Raw genomic sequence first — 24,306 nt, 5'->3', positions numbered from 1 at the left:
ACATTATTGCTGTATTATAGCCTAAAAATTATCACTTCAATAGGAGGCTCGAGTGTCTCAGAGAAAAAATACTGGAAAGTGAAGATGACTAAAAAATGTGACAGTCAAATATATTTTTCTTCTCTTGAAGTATTCTGCTCAGGAAGAGCTGGATGGCATCAACAACAGCAGTGTGCTCTCTCTTAGATCTGTAGAGTCTTCATGGATTGTCTTAAATTTTCAACCAAGAGCACAGACTCTTTAGAAAAAAAAAATTTGAATCTTTTTTAGCACTGAAAAATATTAGTTTGTAGTACTAAAATCTCAGCTCTGTAAGAAGTTTGCTCTAAAAATAGAGGATATTAAAAATGATCCAGTTTCACTTACAAAGAAAATAAGATCATTAAAATTAAGTTTGCAAACTTTCAGAAAAAAAGACCTATAGAGAAAAAAAAAATCAGTTTACTTTTAAATGGAAGTTAAGATGCCAGTAGCAAAAGTGATACAGGAAAAAGAACTACAAGTATTCTGCCAATTATACTCTACTGGGATCAGTGATTACTCATCCCAGTGCTGCTTCAGGAAATTATCTGGCGTCTTCCAAAACAGAGCAATGACAATGTCTAGTGTCCTGTGTTACGATTGTGACTGTGAGACCTGTCCTAGGCCACACTGAAAAACTTGTTAAGTTCACCAAAGGGAGATCAACTTGAAGAAACTAAGGTAAAGGAGAATTTTAACTTGCTTCTAGCACTGTAATTGCTGAACAATGACAAAGCTGAACAGTGGTGATGCCACCTTTCGACAGAAATGGTAGTAAGCATGTTGTTATATAATGGTAGAAAAAATTGTGACTTGACTGAAGTGGGTCTGATATTAACTGGGATAGAAGCAGCTTGCAGGGTGATTGTCTTGAAAAATATAATCAATTACTGTCACTGTACTGCAAGAAGTTCAAGCCTGTAATTTGTTCCTTGAATTGAAAACCTTTTATAACCTTGTTTAAATTCCACCTCTGGTATAGGCTTTAGGCTTGTTAATATCTCAGATCTGAGTGTAAATGCAAATTTCTCTAGGATATCATTGCTAATTACAGCAAGATAAACACAATTGGGAAGGAATATCCAACATCAGATAAAATGTTAGCATTCTTCCTTTTTTAAGAGAGAACATTTAAATGATTTCCTTAAATTTCATATTAGTTTTTAGTTATATGATTTAAGCTGTGCTACCTGAGCTAGTTAAAGGTGAAACTAGAGTGAAAACAACTTTTAACTGGCTTTAAAGTCAGCAAATCTCCCAGAAACGATCTGAGAGATACTGTCCTTAGACTATTTACAGCTTGTTTTTTTTTCCTCCATCAATTTCATGTGTAAAACATTTTCTCTAAAAATGTTATTCAATATTTTGGCTGGAAACAGCTGAATATTTAAGGCATTGATGGAGTTTCATTTATGATGTAATTTATGAGTTGGAGTTTATACTGTCTCACTAATACTTGAACATCTTTTCACAAATAATTCATTGTTATTACTTTCAGACCCTGTTTAGAGCTTCTCTTCCACATCCAACAACTGACTATGACTTTGTACAGTATGAAACAAATATTCTTATTCCTGGTATTGATTTGTTCTCTGATCGCTACAGAGCTGATATCTCTACTGTAGTTGCAAGTCTGAATTTCATTATGTTTGAACTACATTGTGCAAAACAAAATTTAATAGTAAGTATTATTTTTATGCTCTGGAAATGATTTTTAAGACACCTGGGCTTAGTTTTCTGTGTGGGTGTACTTATGAGATACCTCAGAACCTCTAACAAAATACCCCTATGGCTAGGTTCTGTGGCACTGCAAACAAGCTATAGCTTGCTGTGTAAAAATTTTAGAAAATACAGGAAAGTTGTTTGTTCTAGAAGATGACAACATATGGTTCATTTAGCTTAGGCGTTTTAGAGGAAATTTTCTATTATATGCTATTTAAAATACATTGTACTGAAAATTACTTTGAATGTCCAGAATGCTTTCAACACTTACTTTCAGTAATTAAAAGTCCCTTCTGCCTTTCTCCTTATCATGTTCTCTGTATGAAGTATATTTACAACTTCCCTCTTATGTTGGTTATATTCCTATTTCCTCCATTTAATGTCTGACCGTTTCCGTTTTAGTCCAGCTTCCTTCAAAGTTGCAGGGCTGTACATTAGAATGAGCAGAGTAAATTGATTACTAGTACTGAAAAAGGTGCAATGCTCTATCTTTTCTAGTTTGGTCCTGTATGCACTAACAGAATTTCCTGTCAGGTGATTATTGTATACCTCTGTCAATCAACTCTAAGCATGTCAGAAAACTCTCCATCTGAAAAAGTAGATAGTTTCTTCTTGCTTTAATGAATTGAGTCCATTTATGGCAAGGTCCTGCAAGTGGCAGAGACAGTGCCAGGGAGGGGAAAAAAATTGCATGGCTGGCAGCAGGGGAGTAAGAAAAGATTAGGAGGTAGAGCTAGGAGTTAGACCTGCGGAGGCAGAAAGATGTTACAACTTTTTTTGTCAGCAAGCCATTTGTTGGATTGATTTCTTTTGGAACTTCAGGCTGACTCCCATTGTTATTTCTTCCTGTCCTGCTTTACTGGAGTTCACTTTGTTATTTAGCTTTGTCTAACTGTCCTTGCTTTGGGAGATCCAGTGAAATCAAGGAGCAGACAATTACCTGGAGGCAGGGGCACTTAATTTGATTGCTTGCTTGATGTGGCTGTGCACATTTTTTGATTCTTTCTGCACTTTTGCTGGCAGAATATAGATCCAGGTCATGGATCATGGTCAAAGCAATTGCAGTTTTAGCAGGATGAGAGCTTCATTTCCCCTGAATGCTTATTGCGTGGGAATGTTTTGGATGGTGGGTGCTAAGTTGATATGACACTTAAAATACATCAAGATTCAAGTTTTATTAAAAATAAAACTTCAAAGACTAATTTTGTTGAACTACTTCAAATATAAGTAGGAAACTGTATGGGTACAATTAAAACATTTGCCTCAAGCATTTGTAATCCAAATTCAGAAGTATTAAGCTACATTATGAAAACTTAAAGTGAATTTGACAAAAATCGAACAATGCTGTTAGCATTTTCTAAGCTTGGGGACATTTTAAAGTGAAGAAAAATGTAAAAGCTGAACAGTAATTAAATTTTGAAAGTTCTTTCATTTTCAATAAACCCATAAATCTGTTAGGAAAGAATCTGCTTTTTCTGAAATATTGTATAACAATAGATCACAGAATCACAGAATGTTTAGGGTTGGAAGGGACATTTAAAGATCAACTAATCCAACAACTAATCCCAACCTCCCATGCCCATGCAGGGACACCTCCCACTAGACCAGGTTGCTCAACACCCCATGCAACTTGTCCTTGAACACTTGCATTGTTGGGGCATCCACAAGTTACTGGGTAACCTGCTTCAGTACCTCACCATGCTCACTGTAAAGAACTTCTTCCTAATATCTAACTTAAATTTCCCATCTTTCAATTTGTACCTATTATTCCTTGTCCTATCACTACAGTTCCTGATGAAGAGTCCCTCTCCAGCTTACCTGTAGGCCCCCTTCAGATACTGGGAGGATATACAGTGCCATACTTTAACAGAGCTCAGTTTTAAAATGGTTTTTTTGTTAGTTGTCCCGACAAAAATTTTCAATTTAAAATGAATGTAAATAAATTTGTCACTAGGTCTCATCACCATCCACTTTATTTTACAATTGGTATAATTTCACTTAGACAATTGCAGGACTTCATTCTGTTTATTTCAAAAAGCTTATAGAATTCTATTCTTCTGTTAGTTATTTTGAAAAAAAATTGTGGCATCAAAATGCAGACAGTTTTAGAAATTCCTTGTATCAACCTATTTCCATTAGGTTTACTCACTAATGATGTAGCAAAAACCCCACCTTGATCGTAGAGAATAATTTGGACAAACTTCACTTCCTACATTGTGAATCACATATAAGGTAGTATCAGGGGTTAGCTTTAGCCAGCTGAAGAACTTTTTAGAACATTTATCTTTCAGAGAGCATAGTAGTGATCGTGTGTGATGGTCAAAGCAGTAATCTTATATTATCTATATACTTGTGATATGTAATTGCAATGTGTATTTCCATAATTGTGCCCTGTATGATGTTTATATGACCTACTATTTTGCTACAGATTTTACCTCTGTTCACATTATACCAATATATTGTGTCTGAGATTTGTAAGGACCCAGCTAGATGTATTGAAGGAAGAATCTTCAAGGTAATCAAATAAACTTTCTCTTTCTCACAACATGTCGTATTTCAAGTAAGTTTTTCAATTCTTTGTTAAATGTAGTCAATTTAATATTCATATATTGCTACTATGAAAAGTAATGCATTTAAGGTCAGCTGTTGCTTAGTGTTTCTTATCAAAACACATTGTAGGGGTACTTTCTAATTGCAATTATTATTTATATTCTCAATTTTAGTAGCATGCAGAATTATTGACATCGTTTTACTGTTAATTTCCTACATAGGCTGTTGAGTGCTTCTATAAATTATTTCTACTCTCTTTAACAAAGAGGAGGTTTTCCTTCTTCAGTGAAAACTTTTCACTAGGTATTTTTTATCTTGTTCTACTTTTCTTTTAAATGTTTTCTTAAGTGCAAAACATGAATAATATTTTTTCCTCAAATGTTCCCTTCTGGATTTGTTATTACTGCCATGGTAGAACAAAGTTCTGTGAAGTCTAGGAACAGATTTTTGTCTTTTCTCTAATGTTCACTTGTAAGTCTTTTTGGTTTTTTGTGTTGGTTGTTTGTTTGGTTTTTTTTAATAATTTGTGAGTTTTGGGGTTTTTTTAAGGAATCTAACTGGTATTAAGAGTCAAAGTGGTACTGGTTTTAGATATTTTCATGAAATGCTGATATGGGTTAGATAAAGTAGTTGAGTACTATGAGACTAAGATGAGTAAAATCCATGAAACAGATTTTGATAAGGGGCTGATCTTGGACAAACAGTCAAAACTCTTATCAGATGAAGTAAGTTCTTTCCCTTTGTCAGGAGTAAGTTTTTAAAGAATTTGTTTTCAAAAGAGAAAGACCCATCTTTGAAATTATTCACTATAATATGTAAAAGATTTCTTTCCATTGAAGATCATTCTCCATCAATGTACAATTCTGGTAGCCAAATCTGAGAATTACCTTTAAATACATTCTATTTTGAGCAAAAAGAATAACTGAAAACCATTTAAATCAAAGGCTCTGTTATTTTTTCATAGATTAAAGTACTTACAGATATAGGATTTTTTACGGAGGCCTTTCATGAACTGTCTTTGCTTATTTGGGGAGAGAGAATTCCATGGAAAATACCAGCAGGATACAGATATATTGAGCAAATGCAGGTAAACACCAGAAAAGTATAACATGGAACTATAACAATCCGTTTTCTTCATGAAACTGCACATACTCCATATATACAAGTTATTACATGTTCTTAAGAAAGTCCTACATTTCTTTCCATAGGTGGATTAAATAGTAGGTTTTGAATGACGTTAAAATCTTTCGCTAAACAAAAGGAACACAAATCAGTTTGAAATGTGTGTTTTATACAATGGGTACTGCAGATAATACTGCAGAAAAAACAATGTTGATTTCATATTCAGGCATGAAAAGTATGGACAAAGTTCTTGCCCTGTTATTGGCCAAGTTCCCACTGCCCTAGCCAGGAGCAGGACAGCTGAGGGGCAGCTGGAGCAGCCCTGGCCTGTGGCTCCTCTCTGGGGCCAGAGACAGGCTGAGGCTGTGTGGGGATCAAGGTCAGGCATGGGAAGGGGAACCGGGCTCACCCACAGCCCAGGGTGACAGCAAAGGGCCACGGGGTCTGGCTGGGCACAGCTTGGGGGGTCTGGGCTAGGGCAGGGCTGCAGGCGGCTGGAGACTGTCCCTGTTGTGACATTGCTGGGGCAGGGGTTGATAGCCCCTTGGGGCTGACATGAGGTCCTGGGCCCTGGGGAGGGTGGGGACACCCTCAGGAGATGCTGGGCAAGAAGAGATATTGCTGCCCACAGAGCCTTGACAGTCACATCACCCAAGGTCAGTTTGATTTTCCCTGTATCTGGTCACTAATGTGCTACAAGGGTTGGAAGCTGTTAACAACTGACCTGGACTTTTGTCTTATCTGTGAGCACAGATAAGTGCCGGTGCAGGCAGATCAGGTTTTTGGGTAAGCCTCTCCCATAACCACCCTTTCCTTGTTTTCCAAGCACGTATGAAAATAATCTGATGATTTAATCCCCAATGAATGTAATCGAGGTCTCCCTTACCTGAGTGGTGCTTTTGGGTGGGCGACATGACAAAGTATGTGTGTCAGCACTAGACATCTGGACAGAACACCAGGTGAAATTCAGCTTGAACTGTAGGAAAAATTTCTTCACCAAAATCATCAAGCATTGGACAAACTTTATGTTTGCTTTCTTTACCCTGTGTTGCAGACAGTGAAGCAGAGAAAATTGAGTTTAATGAGCTGATTTGAAGGGAAATTTCCCTCCTCTCACCTCTGTTAACTCATTGATTTTATACTCATGTTGTAACACATTACTTTTTTTTGGTTTTGTCCATTTTACAGGCCTTACAGAAATTTGATTCCTCAAAATCTCTCATGACTGTTACAAATTTGCAGGTAAAAAAAATCTGAAAGAGTTAAATGTTTTATGCTATACATAAATATTTATTTATCTGCCTAAAGGTAGGAATTCTCCAGTTCAGAAAATATCCTTGTTATTATTAAAAAATTCAATAAATAGAAAACATATTCTTCTCAATGGATTACTGTTTCCAGAATTTTAAATTTTATGACTGACCTCTCAAGGGAAGGGCAACTACCACTTTCACTGATTTTCAGATGGGAGATCTAATATGTAAAAATTTGTGGCTTTTCTCTGCAAAACACACTAGTGGAATTATTCAGGCTTTGTTGTGATATGGAAGGTCGGGTGTTTATCCTGCTAAAATATTGAGAGTGTCAGTCTTTTAATGTTATAATTTCTATCAGTCAGAGTTGTCTTCATAGATTTGTCCTAATTCAGATGGGGGTTGAAGTCAATTCCTGGGGAAAAAAAAGTTAAAATGGTGACTCTATAAACCAGTGTCTAAACGTCATTTTCTCATTTTATTTAAAATGTCCTATTCATCAATAACTTCTGTGTTTTTCAGTTTTAATAATTTCCTTTTATTAACCTTCTCACAGATCCATTGAGCTAGTAGGGGTAAATACTAGCAGAATGTGAGACAGTTAAAACATTAAAACAAATTCAGAAATTAAACCCCCCGCCTTTTCCCCTCCACTTTTCTCTGTTTTGTTTATAGCAAGCTTGTGTGTCTCCTACAACAGTTGATATTACAGGACAGAAATGAGAAGTGTATCTTGACAGCTTTTGATCTCACTAGCTCCTGATTTATTTTGAAGTTGTGCATTATCTTGAGCTTTTGATTTGAACACTTCACAGTATATGTGGCACTGTTACTGGTCTCATGATCTTGCCAATCTGTGTGGACTTTCAACTTCTAAATTTATTAATCTAAAGTGAGAATATTAAACTCATGAATATTAAACTCATGATAAAACAATGATGCTATAATGAATAACAAAAAGATTCTATGAAATATGCTAGAATTGTCTGATACAAGAATTTTTTCCTTTCCTAACAACAGACTTTTCTTTGAGTTGAGTTTTTTGAACTACAGATTTACCTACAATGCAGAAAAATAGAACTTGCAGTGATAATAGCTATAACTTCATAGATGCACCTTCTGCTGGAAAACGGATCTCTGAGGCTGTAGCAAATGCTGCTAAGGGGTGAAGTTTGGAAGGAAAAAGAGCAACTCATTCATAATAACTGAGAGTATTACTAATATTATTCATGCTAATTATTGATATGTGTCATTATTAATAGCATCAGAATATGTCTTGAACAAGAAAAATGTAAAATGTGTAATTTCAAATAGTCCCAATTGTTAACTTTCTTGTAGGTACTGGAAGATACATTTAATTGGAGTCTGTCTTTAACAGTGGTGCCACTGTGCAACCAACGAATTATGAATAAATTAACCTTAGCCAAAATGCATCTCATAATTTGTCTTTCTGCCACAATAAATAATATACCTGAAAAAGTTGAAAAAAAAGTATATTCTGTTGACAACAGCTTGCCAGAGCCAAACAAAGCTGCAGCATCAAATGTAAAAGGTAATTATAAGGATAGTGGAAAAGTTTATTTTTATTGTTTCAAGCATGGTTTTTCTACTTTTAGCTGCATATGAATTAATATGTCATATTCTGAACAATACTCACTTTAAACGTTGCTGAATAACTTCAGTCATTATTGAAATGAGCATTAAGATTTTTTAAGGTTCTTTTATTATTATTATTACTATTATTATTATTATTACTTAGTTCCATTATTACTTATTTTGATGTTGAATGTGCCAGTTGTAAGTAGAGAGAAAAGGGCTGTGTTTTTAAAATTACTGAGAATGCTTGGGTTCTGCATTTGTTATCTGAAATTTTATCCGCAATGTATTTGACAGTTGATGCTGATCAGAATTCAAGACAACAGGAACAAAGAGACACAATAGTGCATCTTGTTGACTGTAAAGATGAATTAAATATGGCCATGCTGAAGGTAATTTTGATTTTTAGGGGAAAAGGATTAAGAAACTGCAGATTGATCAAAAACATTTCTAATGCCTTCAATGTAACAGAAATTATGATGAGAGGATGGTATGAGAAAGGAGACTTGAAACTTTTGTTTCTAATCTTACTAGCTGGACATTAAGTGTTGACTATTTGGTGCAATCATTTTTCATTTTTGGTGTATCATTTTTCAAATGATGGGAAATATTTCCACAATCAGACCTCAGTATGACTATTTCAGCATAAAGGGTACAGACTGAATGGGATTTCAAGATAAAATAATCTCCTTTCAGAGGGTATCACCTGTAGAATACTCTTTGAGGGGGCAGTATGCTATACAAATGAAAAACATTCTCTACCATTCTCTTATGTGAAATATCTCAAATTTTTCATGTTGCTCTTTCTGGTACTTTATTTTGAAGAAAACATGCCACAGGTTATTAGCTTCTTTGTTTGAAGGGGGTTTGTTTGGTAGGATTATGTTTTGTTTAGTTGTAAACCTTACGCTTGGCAGTTTCACATCACAAAAAGACCAGAATTAAGGGCTGACCTATTCTTCATTCAGAGAGGTCTTCCACTTTGGAAGTATCTACTTCTGGCCATTGTTACAAGGAAAGTAATGCAAAAAGTACATCTGGAGAATGAAGGATGATTTTGTATGGCAATTGGTATAGGTCATACACCAGAAACTTCAAAGTTTTAGTATAACTTGAAAATAGCATCTTGAAAATAACTAAAATAGAAATGTTCATTTAAATTGAATAGAGCTCATTTAAGAGGGATAATATATTTCTTACTCTTTTGATTTTTTTTTAACTACTCTATTCTTTTGGAGGTTTTTTTGGTTTTTTTTGGGGGGGGGGGTTGTGTTTTTTTTAAAGTGGAGCTCTGAATTTTGATCAAAATAATGTATTGGGTGATACAAACCTTTAAGTTAATATTTAATTCTGCTGAAAGCTCCACAAGTGAGATTTAATTTAAAATTAACTTCTTTTTAGATGCGTTTTTCACAGTTTCTTACAGCTTTGTTGATCAGAAAGACTGTAAATTATAGCTGAACTTTCAGGATACATACTGTACACAAGAATGTCAAAGTATAGCTGATAAAGATTGTAATACTTCTTTCAACATCTTTAATGTTGTTTTTAATATTGTATTTATTGTTTAAAATTATTAAGCATAGCTAGAAGTATGGTATAAAATTGTCAAGTACAGCTATTAGAAAAAGAATGGGAACTTAGTGAGTAACATTGCTAAGCCTTAAAATATGTTGTTAAGCATACATGGCAATAGTATAGGTACAGTTGTTGCTGCTTTCAACACAATTCTGTAAACCTGAGAAAAGCAAAATTACATACACATACGCACACCCCCCCCATTTATAGAAGAGGCATATTGCATTTAAGTTGATTTATTTTAAGATGTGGTGATAGCAGTTTATAACAGAAAAAAATACTTCTAAAGAAAATGTTTATTTCTTTATTTTTTGAAATCATACAACCCTGTGTTCTTCTCTAGGGGATTTTATTGACAGAAGCTGAAGAAAGTCTTAGCTATCTTGTACAGGACATACAGGAAAAATATGATGGGGACATATCTTGGTATTCTGTGGAAGATTTAGAGGCTCTTATTGAGGCAAAACTTGAGCTTGCTTCTATTTCTCAGCAAAGGCATCAAGCAGCTCTCAGGTAAATAATACTATAAACAACCTTATCTTGCACAGCCTTGACCACCAATCATTAAAAAAAAAAACTCTTTATTACTACTTTATTGTAAATCTTAGTAGTCATCTGTAAAAACCCTATTAGTGTATTTAGAAATGTAAGATACATAGTCATTTAATATTTTAATTATTGCTTTATTTTGCTTTTTAAAAGATGATCAGTTATTGGCCCATGATTTCTCTGTGGGGTGTTCTTATGACAAAGTGTTGTATAAAAGCAAAGAAAAAGTTGCAATCTTCATGGTTTTTGGTAAAGTCTGGATATGTTAGATCATGTGTTTTCTTATAATTTTAAAGTGTACAACAGAGCACTAATGTTATCTCTGAACTACGGAATTCTACTTTGTTCTAGAATGCCCTGTGTTACTGTCCTAAAAGAACATTTCCTCTTGATGAACTTATTGGTTTCAGATTAAAATGTCAAAATTTTATCTTTGAAATTGCAGTGATTAAAATGCACTGAAGTAAACATTAGCATATTAGAATAGATTTTGGCAGCATTAATTATATTGTTAGCAATAGTGTCTGAAATACTGTTGTATTATCTCTATAAATCTGTATATATCTGCCTAATATTTTCTCCAAATTAAAATGCACAAATTCCGTGGTATTTTTCTTGAGATTCTGATTTCTCCTGGAGAATTTAATGAACTTACAATTTTAATATTCTTGGAATATATTGGACATACAGAAATTTATTAACTCTTTGTAGATGTTAAATTCCAAGCATTGTTTTGGTCTTTTAGCTAGGATGATTCTTCTGTTTAGCATACCTGTAATTTTACATTAATTTGTGTAAGAAGGATGATAGTTTAACAATACTTCATTTTATCAGTGTGAAGCTCTTTCTATCTAATATTTTATTAGAGGGCAAAATCTTTGAGCGTACAAATTGCCAACTACAGATGCAGCATACACAGGTGTAGCACCACCACTTGCCAGACTAGATTGAGATTTGGTACAATGTAATCAGTATTTGTAATGTTTGTTAGGTCTAATCTAACTAAACACACCAGAATTGCTACAATAAATCTTATATCACAGTAAGCATCAAAAAAAGAAAAAATTAACCATTTCTTTATTGTTGGAATAGTGGTGAAGATTGCTGATGAAGTGGTGGGTGGTTCATCAGGCTAATAGATAAATCAGTCTCAATGGGATTTTTTATGGAATTAACAAAAAATGGTTTATTCTATCATAAAAAAACCCATCTTCCTTCTCTCAGCTCTCTTAGATGAATAAAAACCCCTCCAAATCAAAACCTTTAAAATAGCACAATTTCTTTTGCATTGTTATGGTACAGCAATAAAAAAAAAGTAAAATTAACAAGGACAGGAGCTTTACAGTGCTGTATAGACTACTGAACTGAAAACAGTAACAGTCTGCATCATAGTCTTTCACCCAGGTTTTGTTTATGCTATTTTAAAAAATAGCAGTTTCCCAAAAATTCAGATATTAGGACTGTAATAATTTAGCAGTAATGTCATTAGTGAAGATGTGAAGTAAGAACTTGTAGGTTATTTGCAGACATTTCTAATCATGAAATATAAATCTATTTCAGTGCCTTTTGATTTAGATTAATTTACTATAAATTGTCAAGGAGTAATCAACCAGTCAATGACAGTCACCTCATCATACTTTATTGTCCTGAATTTTATAAAGTCACTATACTAGTAACCAAGGAGCAGTATGCACACTTATGAAATATCGTGTGTGCAATCTTAGCTTGATACTAGGCTTGGTAAAACCTGCATTAGTAGAGTTCTGTCCCAAACTTTCTCACCCTGCTAAACTGATTACAGTATATTTAAGACATTTCAATGCAGGACCCTTCATTTTGCCATGCACTTTATATCCTAGAGACTAGTTTCTCTCTTGGATTATAACTTGTCTCAGATTGAAGAAACTTTTTCTAGGATATCAAGGATTTCAGTGGATGTCAAGCATTTTATGGATCGTTTTATGTGACTCTCAAATTTTTTAGGAGTGTTTATTTAGTGGGTCTTATATACTGATAGTGGTCAGTATCAGGAAAAAAGCCATCAAAAAACAAAGTAAGGGTTTGGGGTTTTTTAACCTAGTTTGCAGTTTTATTGCACTGCCATGGAAACTGCTGATATGTCTGCCTCAGATACAAATGAAACATTTCTTCAGACAGCTGAATGTTTCCTGCCTGCCAGTCTAGAAATCAAACTTTGCATGATATTACAGAAATTCATCTTTTTTTTTTCCTTTGGCAAGATGACCTAGTGGTGAAATTGTTATAGTCATCTGTACTTTCCTATTTTGATCATCTTGTCACTTTCTGATTCAGCTGATAAAAGGATGTGTATTTTGTCAAGGGAAGTATATAGACACATCACTCTTGTTGACAGCAGAAGAGGGTCACAAAAATTTCATCAAGGGAAGCTTCTGCATTACAGGCTTCTGTCTTGCAAAATATATATGCTTCAGAATAAGCTTATGTATAGGACTAATCCCACTGATCTCAAGGAGAGTACTTACATGGTGTCTGTCCTCTAAATGTGAGCTTTCTAATTACGCAAATATGTGCTTGTCTACTTATGTGAATAAATTGTGACTTAAAACAAGACGTATATGAATCTTTGAGTTTGTGGTCTATATTTTGCTTTAGAAATTTATATGTAAGCATGTAGGTAAAAATAACCTCATTTTCAATATTGCTAAATGTTGACAAGAGGAGTTAACTGGAGGCAGTGGTGCTGAGGAAATTAGGTTAATATTTGTTAATAGCCTGTATATACTCTTGGGTGCTGTACCTTCTCCAATGTATTTGAGATATGTGAACCATAGCATCTCAAGTGATGTTTTAAGAAAAGTCCGATTTTCCTGTAATTTTAACTTTGATACCTGGTTTCAGGGGAGAACTCTCAAAAAAAGAGAAGCAGTTGGGGTACATCATTGCCTTATCCTTATTTTCTATTTGCTTTTATAAGCAAGTTCTGTTTCATGTTTTCTGTTGCTAGAGAGAAACTTGCCATCAAATTCAACATTGATTTATTCTGTTTTCATTTTGTTGAATAAATTTGAGGTAAAGGGATGATGAATGAGATTCATGAGAATTGAATTGTGAAAGGTTTGGTTCTCATTGTTACTTTGGGGTCTATTTGTGCTGAATTGGTGTAATCCATCCAGGTCTGCATCACAAAAACAGTAAGGAGGATAAAATCAGAAATGACAGGAAGACTTTTAACTGCTCTCTTATCTTAACAGGAGGTTATCCATCCTGTGGTTATACATATATTGACAGAATAATGTGAGTAACTCAGAAGTAGTGCAGCTCTTGTCCTGACTTCTTTGTGCAAGATCTTTGCCTTTGCAGCCATCAGTCTAGAACATCTCAAAAGCAGTAAATTCACAGATCCTGAATCTCTCTTGCATTAAAAGCTCTTTACATTGTCCTGGCAGTGTAAAAAGGATGTTAAGGTGTTAATAACGCTTTTCTATTTTCTTTTTTTTTTATGTGCTTCACGACAGCCAGTCTCTATGTAAAGAGTGTCTCTCTGTGTAAAAAGCCAGCATAGATAAGAACTTTGGTTATACATTTTTAACAATTAACCTGCTGAAAAACCTTTTAAGTGGTGAGCAAGGGATACTCACTGGTAGTTTAGTATTACTAGAAAAATGTTTCCGTGGGCAGATAACATGTAGAATTGTAAAAAAAACCAAACAACCAACCCCCAAAACCAAACTCAAAAATGTTTTAGAGATGGAAGAAGTAAAGATTTACAGACATAAAGGAAAATGTACAATTGGGAAAAACCAATACAAGGAGACATTGATTTTGGCAATTCTCAGAATATTTTGAGTAGTAGTTCCCTGGACAACAATTCTTGTTATGAAAAACATCTTCTGTCTATGGCTTTGCAGATGTCTTCATATCACGAAAATAATTGTATTCACAAAGTCTGCTGCTATAGCTACACATTTTTGTACATGTAATGAAAATTGAACATTATCTGAGTGTATCTGAGTGCTTATAAAGACAGCAAAAAACACAGTAGTTAATATTTTAAGAAGCCTGACAATATTTTGAGATCCAAGCCCATTGTTTTTTGACACGTAGGGTTGAATGCTTCACCAGTCCTAATGGTGTGGGTATCTTTCTAGGTTCTGTTCAAAGTGAACTCTAGAAAAGAATTTAGGGTATGGGGTGTGGGGTACAGTAGATGCAATGACATGTGATTTCTTACTGATGAGGTTTTGCCTCATCACCTTGATGGTGTTTACTAAGATCCTGTGAGTATTGGAGCATGTGGATTTAACAGAAGGATTAATGTATAGCCCGGAAAGTTTTAAGGAGGAAGGTATTAACCTTGGTTGTGGATGACATAGAACTCTCCTAATATATCTTGTAATTTTCAGTATTTTTACATCTTCTGATTTCTAAGAACTTATCAGTGGAGACAGAATGGTCTTGATCTAGTGATCTGACTAGATTTAAAGATTGGACTTGATGTTCTAAAAGGTCTTTGCCAGCCAAAATGATTCTATGGTTGTGTGTGTGACTGGAAGTTATAATGGAGTTCTGTTTGATTGCTCCAACAGAATATGATATATCTTAGCTTATATGCTATTCATAGAACAATAGAATCATCAGGGTTAGAAGAGACCTTAAGCTCATCAAGTCCAACCATCAACCCAGCACCACCGCTGTGACCCCTAAACCACTAAATTGTATCATCCAGATCCAGATCCTTCTTAAACTCCTTCAGGGATGGTGACTCCACCACCTCCCTGGGCAACCTATTCTAATGCATGACCACCCTAACAGTGAAATACTATTGGGTTATGTCTGTTATTGGCAGAACTTTTTCTCTTGCTGCTGTTTTGTCACTTTCATAATGTAGTGCCTACAAATTCAGAAAATAGTCTGAGCGCAATCTTGTTTGACTGAAGCAAAAATTGATAACTGCTGATTTACATCTGTGACACAGTAAAAAATGAAGTATCTATTTTAATAAAATCATAAAGTAGCGAATATAAATAGTATTTTTAAATAATATTGCTCTATACCACAGTGTTGCTTTGGCTTTCTCTGCAATTCGACTTCTCCAAGATGCAAAAGTTTTTAGCATGGATGTGACACATTTTCACGAAGAAAAGGATGAAAGGGAGTGTTTGGTATGTGTGGATATTTGTTTTAAACTAATCTTTCTTTGTATACAAATCTGTCTTGTATTAAGTGTTGAGTGATTTTCATAATATTAGAACATAGCAGTCATTTTTATTATGTGGTTACCATTAATCCAGGGAGAAAATGATCTTTGACACACTTCCGATAACCTGCTTGCCTAAGGTGTACTCAATGTGTCTGTAATCATCACTATAATTTGTATGAGGTTAGGAATTACAGTTTTTATTTCTATACTCTCAAATGGCAGCACTGAAAATCTTCTTTTGTTTAAAACCTCCTCAAACAGAAAGTGTAAACAATAGCTATCAGTTGAAAATCTTGTATTATTCAGTTAAGGTACTTTAGATTTTCTGATTGAAAACTGAATTCTCTTTCAAAGAGCCAGATGGACCATTTCACCAAATTGCTATTCCACACGGAGCAAGATTTCAGCTGACTTCTGTTGTCCAACACATAGGGATTCTGACCTCTGCTTTGGAAAACCTGTTGGTCACACACCACACAGTCACTCTTGAGTGCACAGTGAGTCAAATTGACTCATATGGACAGAGCAACTGAGCAGTGAGATTTTGTACTGTCTATTGAGACTGGACTTTCTTGTATGCAATGTAATTATTTTCTGTCTGTTGTAGGACAGTCCTATAGCCAGTACCTGAGCTATCAGCATTTTTTTTCTCATTTGCCTCAGTGCAAGTCAGTCATGATGATTTTTTGTATAAGTAAAATGCAGGTGGTGCATTGTCCATTGCAATTGATTGCAACTGATTGCTTGCTGAAACAAATTGTAGAACATGGACTGTAGAATTTTTAAGAATAAATTTAGATAGCACAAGGAGTTGAGCTGAGAATTCTCACAAACACTTGTAGTACTACATTATGCTAATACTTGTTTCTAAACACCAGCAACACAAAAAACTAGAAATCAAAACATAAAAATTTCTTTATAGTCATTATTGAGGTACCAGAAATTGATACTGATCCTGCTCTACAATTAGACTTTTATGTGCCTTAGAATTTTGTGTAATGTTCCTGTTTGAGTGGAATAAAATCCAAACTCTTAGAATTATTCTTCATGAAAAATGTAGTATATAGACATACTTATGGAGTCTCACATAAAAAGTGGTTTAACATTCAAAATGGTTTAAATTATTTATATCTATATTAAAATGTAAATAATAAATGGCCTCCTATTATTAAAAATATGTATCTACCCTTCAAATAAACTTCTGTTTATGATGTTTTTATTATTTGTTAAATATTTGTATTAATTTAATTTATTTTAGGCTGATGCTGCCCTGTACCCTTGTTTGTAGTAAAATATGTTACTCAGAAAGTAACATTTTTCTTGCTTTTGGAACCTACTAGGACTCCAACACTGAAGGTGTTCAACTGCCTCCCAGTGTAACAGCCCAAGAGCACATGAACGCACGTTTGTGGCTGAGGTGTCGAGCAATGTTAGTGACTGCACTCCTGACACAGATACAGGGTGTTGGTGATGTGAAAGGTACTGCTCTTTCTTGGTTTAGATTTTGGGATTATAATGGGCCTATACAGGCACAATTCTTATTCATAATTAAAAAATATTAACGTTAATTCTGGGGCTGTATTATCATGGAACTATTATTTGTATTAAATTCGTCCAACCCAATAAGGAAAATATATTTATGAGTAAATTCTCTCCTAGAGCATGAAAACAGGAAGTATTACATTAATTTTAATTTAATGGTCATTATCTTTTGATAATTGTGTCTAAAAGTTTCAAATGTTCTAGTGTAATTAAGAAGGTATGGCTGTTTTAAAAAGTGCTGTTGCCGAGTACCTCTGGTTTTAAAAGTCTCAAAATATTTTTCACTTTCTATATTTCCAATAAATGAAGTATCCCTACATAACTTCTAAAAACGTTGCAGATTATTTTTTTAAAGATTTAAGAGACAGATTGCAAAATACATTTGTTGAAGTTTGGTTATGAATAAAATGTTTTTCATTCCTTAGTTCTATGAACTCTGATGCTCACTTAAGTATCAAAATCAGTCTAAGTCTGTAGCCAAACTCTTATTTAATCACTTCTAGATAATTGTTCTGAAGGCCATACTGTTTTGGAATTTTAACTAAAATCAGATTTTTGAATAAGTAGAACAGATCTAAAATATCTTAATATTTTTGTTGGTGGCTTGCATAAAAAGCGTGCATTTGGATGAACTTAAACCTAGTGCAGTTTAGAAACTAAGTGGTTTTTCTTTCTTTTAAAAGTAAATTTGACACAAAACTGATGAAATGGTACATGTGGAGTGTGGAATTTGTAATATATTTTCTGTGACTTTTTAGTGTAGAAATTACTTAAGAATGGTAGAACACACAATAAAGTATTTTCTATTGTATTTTTACTATTCATATATTCTCTTCTTTTAGGAAACGATGTGGCTGAGCGCAGAAGCGTGATAAAAGAAGTAATATTAGAGGCAGAAGCCTTTGGTGATATTGAGACTCAGGCTGAAATGATGGTGCAAGTTGCTATTCTTGACCTGCAAGAAAAACGTCCTGTGGCAGACATTAAACTTCTTTTGCAGGTTTGAGCATAAAGGAGAAACTGTTTGCTTTTCTTTGATGCATTTTTTTGTGTGTAGTCAGAACAGCTGATAGCAGCATTAAATAAGCTTGAAATAGTGCCTCTGAAACAGATTTTTTTTTCACTTTGCGTGCTTTGTCCTCATAAATAGACAGGAAGATAGTAACTACTTTGGCTTCTGTTGTCTATGTCCAAACAGAATATCATTGGTTTACTCCAAGAGGATACATTTATTTCTCTGCCAGCTTCTTTGACTCTTGTGAAGAGCATGCTTCTGCTGGCAGACATACTGCCACTGGAAATAGTAGAGGATACAGAACATTGCTCTTCTGCAGTGGAACCATTAAACTTGCTTGTTTTGGCACATGAGCTTACCATTAAAGCAGTGAGTACATGTTAGTGCATTTCCAAATCCTTCCAATAGCCTTAATTATTTATCCTGGAAACTGTTTTATCAATTTATTCAGAAGGGCTATTCCTCGTAACTGATCACTCCAGTTTTAACTACGTTAGAATAGTATAAAGAAGTAGTTCATCTTACCAAACGTTATCCATACTCATCATGCATGCTCACCTATGTAGTGTGGTATTTTCACAGAATTTAAAAATATTGAATAGCTGCAAAATGCACATCCAGATGTGAAAAATGAAATAGGTAGTTTGACTTCTAAAGAGATGCAGAACTCTCACTTTTCCCATTTGCAATGAGGGACATACTCATACTCAACACCTCAGGGAGAATGTGGATCTCATTAAATTCCTAACTCTTAAGCATCCAAGAACTTAGCTTTGTGTCTTAGAATAATTTGAATCAGGACAATCTATATAAAGTAGAATGATATTTTAGGTTGATGGATTGTTACAATTGGTATGAAGAAATAATTTCAATGTAAAAATTTAAATGTGTAATTAAAAAAAAAAATCTAAAGATATGAACTTTGTGAGAAGACTAAACCATTTACCTATTTGGGATCCAAAACCAGATAGGCATTTCTCCCTGAACTTAGTATAGGTTACAGAGAAAAGTTTTTGGATCAAATTCTTTCCTCATAGTTTCTAAAACTGAAGTTTAATCCACTGAAATATTTATTTCCCTAAGTAATAAAGAATCATATGAATCACTTCAGACTCAAACTTCCAGCTGTGTGACTTGCTAGCCTTCAAGTGACTTGACACTTTACAGTGTCTCCCCATTGTCTTATCTCCATGAATGAAAGGTTTGACTGGTCCATACATGCTAATTTCTTTCTTTTCTGGCCTTTGCTGGATGTCAGATTTCTTTGTAGAAATGACAGTTTCTTTCCAGAGCTGTGGTTACTTGCGAGATCTATTTCTTAAAGACTGATTTGAGGGAGTTTTCTTTTAAAAACCAAAGCCTAACATTAATAAATTCAATCAAGAGTTCATTAAAATTGTTTATTTGTATCAAAAGACTCTTCTGCAAGACAAGTACACACTGAAGTAAAGGAGTTCAGGCCTATCAAATCCTTTTCCAGTGCTCTTTTACAAGACACTTCCATTGAGGGTTTTGCAATACCTAACTTACTTTTTCAAACTGCTATTTAATTTGCTGTCTGTAACTTGATTTTACTGAGGATTCTCCTTTCATAGATTTTTGTTTGTGGTGAACCCATTGAACGGCAAATAGAAGACAGTACATTGACTTGCCTGGTCTTACCTACAAAGAATATCTACCTGCCACATATTAATTTGTTAGCTCAAGTCAAAATGAAAATTGGTAAGAAAAACAGAACTCATTATTATTTTTAAATTTTAGTTAATTTTCACTCATATTTTGTAAATGGGTTGATTGGTGTAGCTCGGGTTTCTCTTGAATGGTCTAGGTAAACCTTAATGGCATCATACAACAGTGAAACAATATTATAGTTTTGTACTTATATCCATCAATCACTTGAATTTTTGGGAATTGGATTGTAACAGTAAATATGTAGCAGCATTTGTTCTAAGGAATTTGCTTATTTTTGTATAAATTGGTTGTCTACTAAATAATTTACAAAGAACTGTTTTGGTTTTTTTCTTTAGGACACATACTAGCTGAAAAAGTGGCTTCTACAGCTGCAAGAGGAGATCACTCCCAATGGCTACATGCTCTCAGGCATTTAGAATCAGCATTGAAACTTTGCAGAGCAGCTGCAACAAAAAAATTAGATATGGAAGCTGAACTTCTTTTTCAGATAGGTAAATAAACCCCTGTTTGTACATCCTGAGTGCCATCCTGGGCAATGTTATGCATGGTGTCTTTTGAAATGGAGACATTTTACTGTAAAACTAGAATAGGTCTGGATATTTCTCACTGTCTAGATGAAGATCTCTCTCCTGTGTTTAGTATCACACCAGAGTAGATCAGGATGCATTATTCTGCAAATAATTTAAAAACTGCATTAGAACTACTTGCATCTGTATGTTATCTGGAATCAGAGGGTGTGGCCAACAAGATTAAGAACATTATGTTTTGCAACAGGAGGTGTTGGTTTGTGAGGATCCCAGCCAGAAAGACATTGAAGACTCTGTAATGTATGTCTTACAATGCCATATTTTTGAGTTAACACTATCAAAGAAAAATGAGATAGTGTAAATAATTTTCTATTACTGCAGAGGCTGAGAACTCCAAACCGTGCAGTATTGAACATGCTTCCAATCAGGGTGTAGCACAACATGCACATCCCTTCTGTGGAAAAGTTGTTTCTTTTTGGTCTTTTAGCTGTTCTTGAGAGAAAACAATGTTATTCATCATTTCTACTGTCAAACAAAAAGCATGTTCACATAAGAACCTCTTGCTACACTTTTACAGAAAGGTACTAAGAAGATGCTGCCAAGAGACTCTTCTGTTACAGCGAGCTGGCTGTGTTTATCCTGTGGGATGTGCCCAGCACAACACGGGCCTGAGTGCCACACTGTGTGTGCAGCACAGCACAGCACAGCACAGGCCTGTGCCTGCACATTAACTCCTCTGCATACAGTGCTCTGCTAGTTGGGATCAGGAAATGTTAGGGCTCATTATGAGTCCCAAGTTCGGTTATTTTAGCTACTCTGTGAAGAGAGTTGTTATACAAGCATTGTGCATTACCTTTGAAACAAACTGGAAAAGATCTTGCTTATCAGAAGGAGAACAGATAATGTACTATGTTGTTTGGCTTTTCTGGAGGGAAAAACAGATTGGGTGGGTCTTACAGAAGAAAAATTAATGACATCTTGAAAACCTACTTTCTGTATTTCTTTCTAAGGTAAGGTAGAACGCCAGATAACTGAAACAGGCAATAACAAGTCATCTCAAGCTGTTGAAACCCTGTTGGAAGCTATTAACCTCAGCCAGAAACATGATCAAAAATATGAGTAAGAATCTAACTATTTAACTTTGAAAAGAATTTAAGTCATACATGAATATAATTTGTAAACAGTTTTTTGAGATTTGTTCTGGTACCTCTGTTATGGAGGGTCTTTTGTATTTTAGAGAATTTTTTTTCTACAGAGAAGAGCTAGTGGTTATTTATTCTCTTATTTAAAACAAATGATAAGAACATTTAAAAGCATTTTTTAACACAGAAGTTACAGCTTTCTGTTCTATTTCCAAATTTGTACCCTATCTGTCAACACTGGGAACAGAGCTATCAATTAAACAGGAGGTTTATTCATATTTCAGAAGATGAGCTGTGGTCTGCCCCCTTCCAGATAACAGAAATCCAGCTTGAAAAGGTTAGCAGCCAGAAATAGTCAGAAGAGCAGAGGCAGAAGGAGTGTAGGAAATGTGTTTGTAACAGATATCAGGACAGTGACTTTGGCATTAGTTATCAGCCTAGAAGATGCCTGAAGAGCTGAGCCAAGACAGCCAATAAATTCTGTCAAGCAGCTCTGATACACTGGACTTTAGTTTTTTTTGTTTCTTGACCAGTCTAAATGAATAATGTGCCATGTCTAGTTAGAGACAGTGTAAAGGCAGCAATTTACCTTGCTTGTTTGAGTATTCTGTTACTTAAGTTAATGAACCAGAACTCTGAATGTAGAAGCAGTAGCATAGTAATAAACCTCAACAAGCAGTCAGCATGATGGAAGATGGTGCAGAAATGGACTGTGGTGAAGTTTTACAAGTTTAATTTGCTACACTCTTATTTAATTTGCTACCATCTTTCTAAAAGAATGTACAGTGACATCAATGGACCATGGCTTTCTTGTTTTAGAGAACTTAACATCCTGATCACATTTATGCAAGCCCTGTGATATCTGTGGGATTGTTTAATTAAAGTTGTTTCTTGATGTCTCACATCCTTTTTTGTTAGCAAGACTAGAAATTTAACTAAATTGTTGCCAACCAAGTGTTGAATTTGATATTTTCTCAGTTTTCTCAGTCTTTAACTGTATTCTATTTTTTGTATTTTGCTTTACACAAATTGTACTAAAGCTGGAATTTATTGTATTATATAAACAACCAACTCTGTGCAATATGAATCTGTCCAGAACAGTAACTGTGTGAGCAGGAGTTTGTTGCTATGCTTGGGGCAGTTAATTCATAGGTGAGATCCGGAGAAATCTGCAGAGCCAGGAGGAATCTGCATAAAAGAACTATTATAAACCTATAGGGAATAAAAACATTGGAGAAATTCTCCAGGTGTAGTAATTTTCAGAGGGTCGAGGGGAGTAATTCTTTCTTACTAAACATTTGCAATTTATTTATGGAATATTTGTTTCAAGTAATGTAAATTATATTTGATATACTGTTAAATCAGGGTGTTATTTGTTAAGCACACCATAGGGATGTTTTAGACTTTCATGACTTTAAAACAGAATCCTATGGCTTTCTGAAAGAATATACATTTAAGGTAGATGATGGGGGCTGGATGAACTATTTATTTGGTGAAGTATCAGGCTAGTCTTGTGCAGGAGTCAGATTGTATCATCGTAATGCTTACTTTGATAGCAAAATTGATTATTCTGTGTGTTGTTTCTTACAGGTTAATAAGGCGGGCATACCTTGAAATAGCACTATTATATTTGTATTTTGCCACAGATAATGAGGATGTATCACAGACAGATAAGTTGGTGCCTTCCAAATCAAGTGTATGTTTTCTATTGTCTGGGTAGTGGCCTCTTCAAAGCAGGAAATATATATTGTGCACCATGCCATATTATTGCTTGCAGTGACTTATAAATCATACTGATACTGAAAGTCCTCCTAGAAAAATCACACGAAGAAATCATACAATAGAATTTGACCTTGTTTGATGTTATCTCTCATGTTTATTGCATTGAATGATAATATTTAAAATATTTTTCTGTATGAAATAGGAAGACACAACCAACAGTGTTTTCATTTCTGATTATAAATGAATTAATTTGTACCTTGCAAAATATACTTAACATTCAAACCTGTTTTTTAAATGCTAACTTCACCAGATTTCAATTTTTCCATACAAATATGAATGACAGTATGAGAAATACAAGTGCCTTTAACCACATTCAAGTTCCTACAACCCATAGGTGGAAAGCAAAATGTGTAACATTAGAGAAAAGAGGTAATTAAGATTCCAAAAAATGGAATATGATAGCAACACTGTAAACAGTAGTGACTGTAGGATAAGCTGCTCTGAGAAAACTTTCCAGGAGCAGCCAATTAGCATGCACTGGATAATTTTTTCATTTTTAGGAAATATCCATGGATTTACAGTCAATGCCAAGTTTTACAACTTACAAATAAAACAATTACTTTATAAGTCGGAGGACTTTTTTCTATGTTTAGAATATATTTTACTGTAATATATTTAGAATCCTGATTATGAACTGGTGTATAATTTTAGACCTCTTCTGGAGAACTGTCTTCCGAGGAGGCTGTGAAATCAGAAGTCTACAAAGTAAAAGCCTGGATTGCAATAAGAGCAGCTACACAGGTTGGTGCAATATTCTAAAGAGGTGATTTTTTTTTTTTTTTTTTTTTTTAATTTCATCTTATTCTATTTACAAAAGCAAACAAGGAAATGCAAACAACAAGAGTATTAAGGTTTCCTGAAATTTCTAGCATGGGTCTTTTTAAATAAAATTAAAAATGGATGCTGTCTGAATAGTGCATTTAATCTCTCTTGGACAGATCTGACTCTGTTTACCTCGACTTTGATTCAGTGCAAATAAAAGGGCACATGACCTGATATGTATGCACATGTATTTGACATGTGGGCAGACATC

General features: G+C 34.4%; 1 protein-coding gene across 6 annotated transcripts in view; it reads left to right on the top strand.

Annotated features, from left to right (window-relative positions):
* Nucleotides 1-24,306, top strand: part of CFAP54 (cilia and flagella associated protein 54) — a 107,288-nt gene that overhangs the window by 63,869 nt on the left and 19,113 nt on the right. For 5 of the 6 annotated variants that reach the window (XM_032107255.1, XM_032107258.1, XM_032107254.1 and 2 more), the window contains 16 exons: nucleotides 1,520-1,702; nucleotides 4,172-4,258; nucleotides 5,258-5,380; nucleotides 6,604-6,657; nucleotides 8,007-8,220; nucleotides 8,562-8,656; nucleotides 10,186-10,355; nucleotides 15,433-15,535; nucleotides 16,914-17,052; nucleotides 17,958-18,115; nucleotides 18,314-18,499; nucleotides 19,726-19,852; nucleotides 20,158-20,313; nucleotides 21,360-21,468; nucleotides 23,082-23,187; nucleotides 23,925-24,014. In XM_032107255.1, coding sequence (XP_031963146.1) covers nucleotides 1,520-1,702; nucleotides 4,172-4,258; nucleotides 5,258-5,380; nucleotides 6,604-6,657; nucleotides 8,007-8,220; nucleotides 8,562-8,656; nucleotides 10,186-10,355; nucleotides 15,433-15,535; nucleotides 16,914-17,052; nucleotides 17,958-18,115; nucleotides 18,314-18,499; nucleotides 19,726-19,852; nucleotides 20,158-20,313; nucleotides 21,360-21,468; nucleotides 23,082-23,187; nucleotides 23,925-24,014 — 2,100 coding nt within the window. The remainder of the gene's footprint in view (nucleotides 1-1,519; nucleotides 1,703-4,171; nucleotides 4,259-5,257; nucleotides 5,381-6,603; nucleotides 6,658-8,006; nucleotides 8,221-8,561; nucleotides 8,657-10,185; nucleotides 10,356-15,432; nucleotides 15,536-16,913; nucleotides 17,053-17,957; nucleotides 18,116-18,313; nucleotides 18,500-19,725; nucleotides 19,853-20,157; nucleotides 20,314-21,359; nucleotides 21,469-23,081; nucleotides 23,188-23,924; nucleotides 24,015-24,306) is intronic. The other variant, XM_032107257.1, reaches the window with a different exon arrangement.

This window comes from Corvus moneduloides, chromosome 4 (assembly GCF_009650955.1).
Source record: "Corvus moneduloides isolate bCorMon1 chromosome 4, bCorMon1.pri, whole genome shotgun sequence".
In the NCBI taxonomy this organism is placed as follows: Eukaryota; Metazoa; Chordata; class Aves; order Passeriformes; family Corvidae; genus Corvus; species Corvus moneduloides.
Note: the sequence above shows the minus strand (reverse complement) of the source record. Positions and strands in the feature narration are given on the sequence as shown.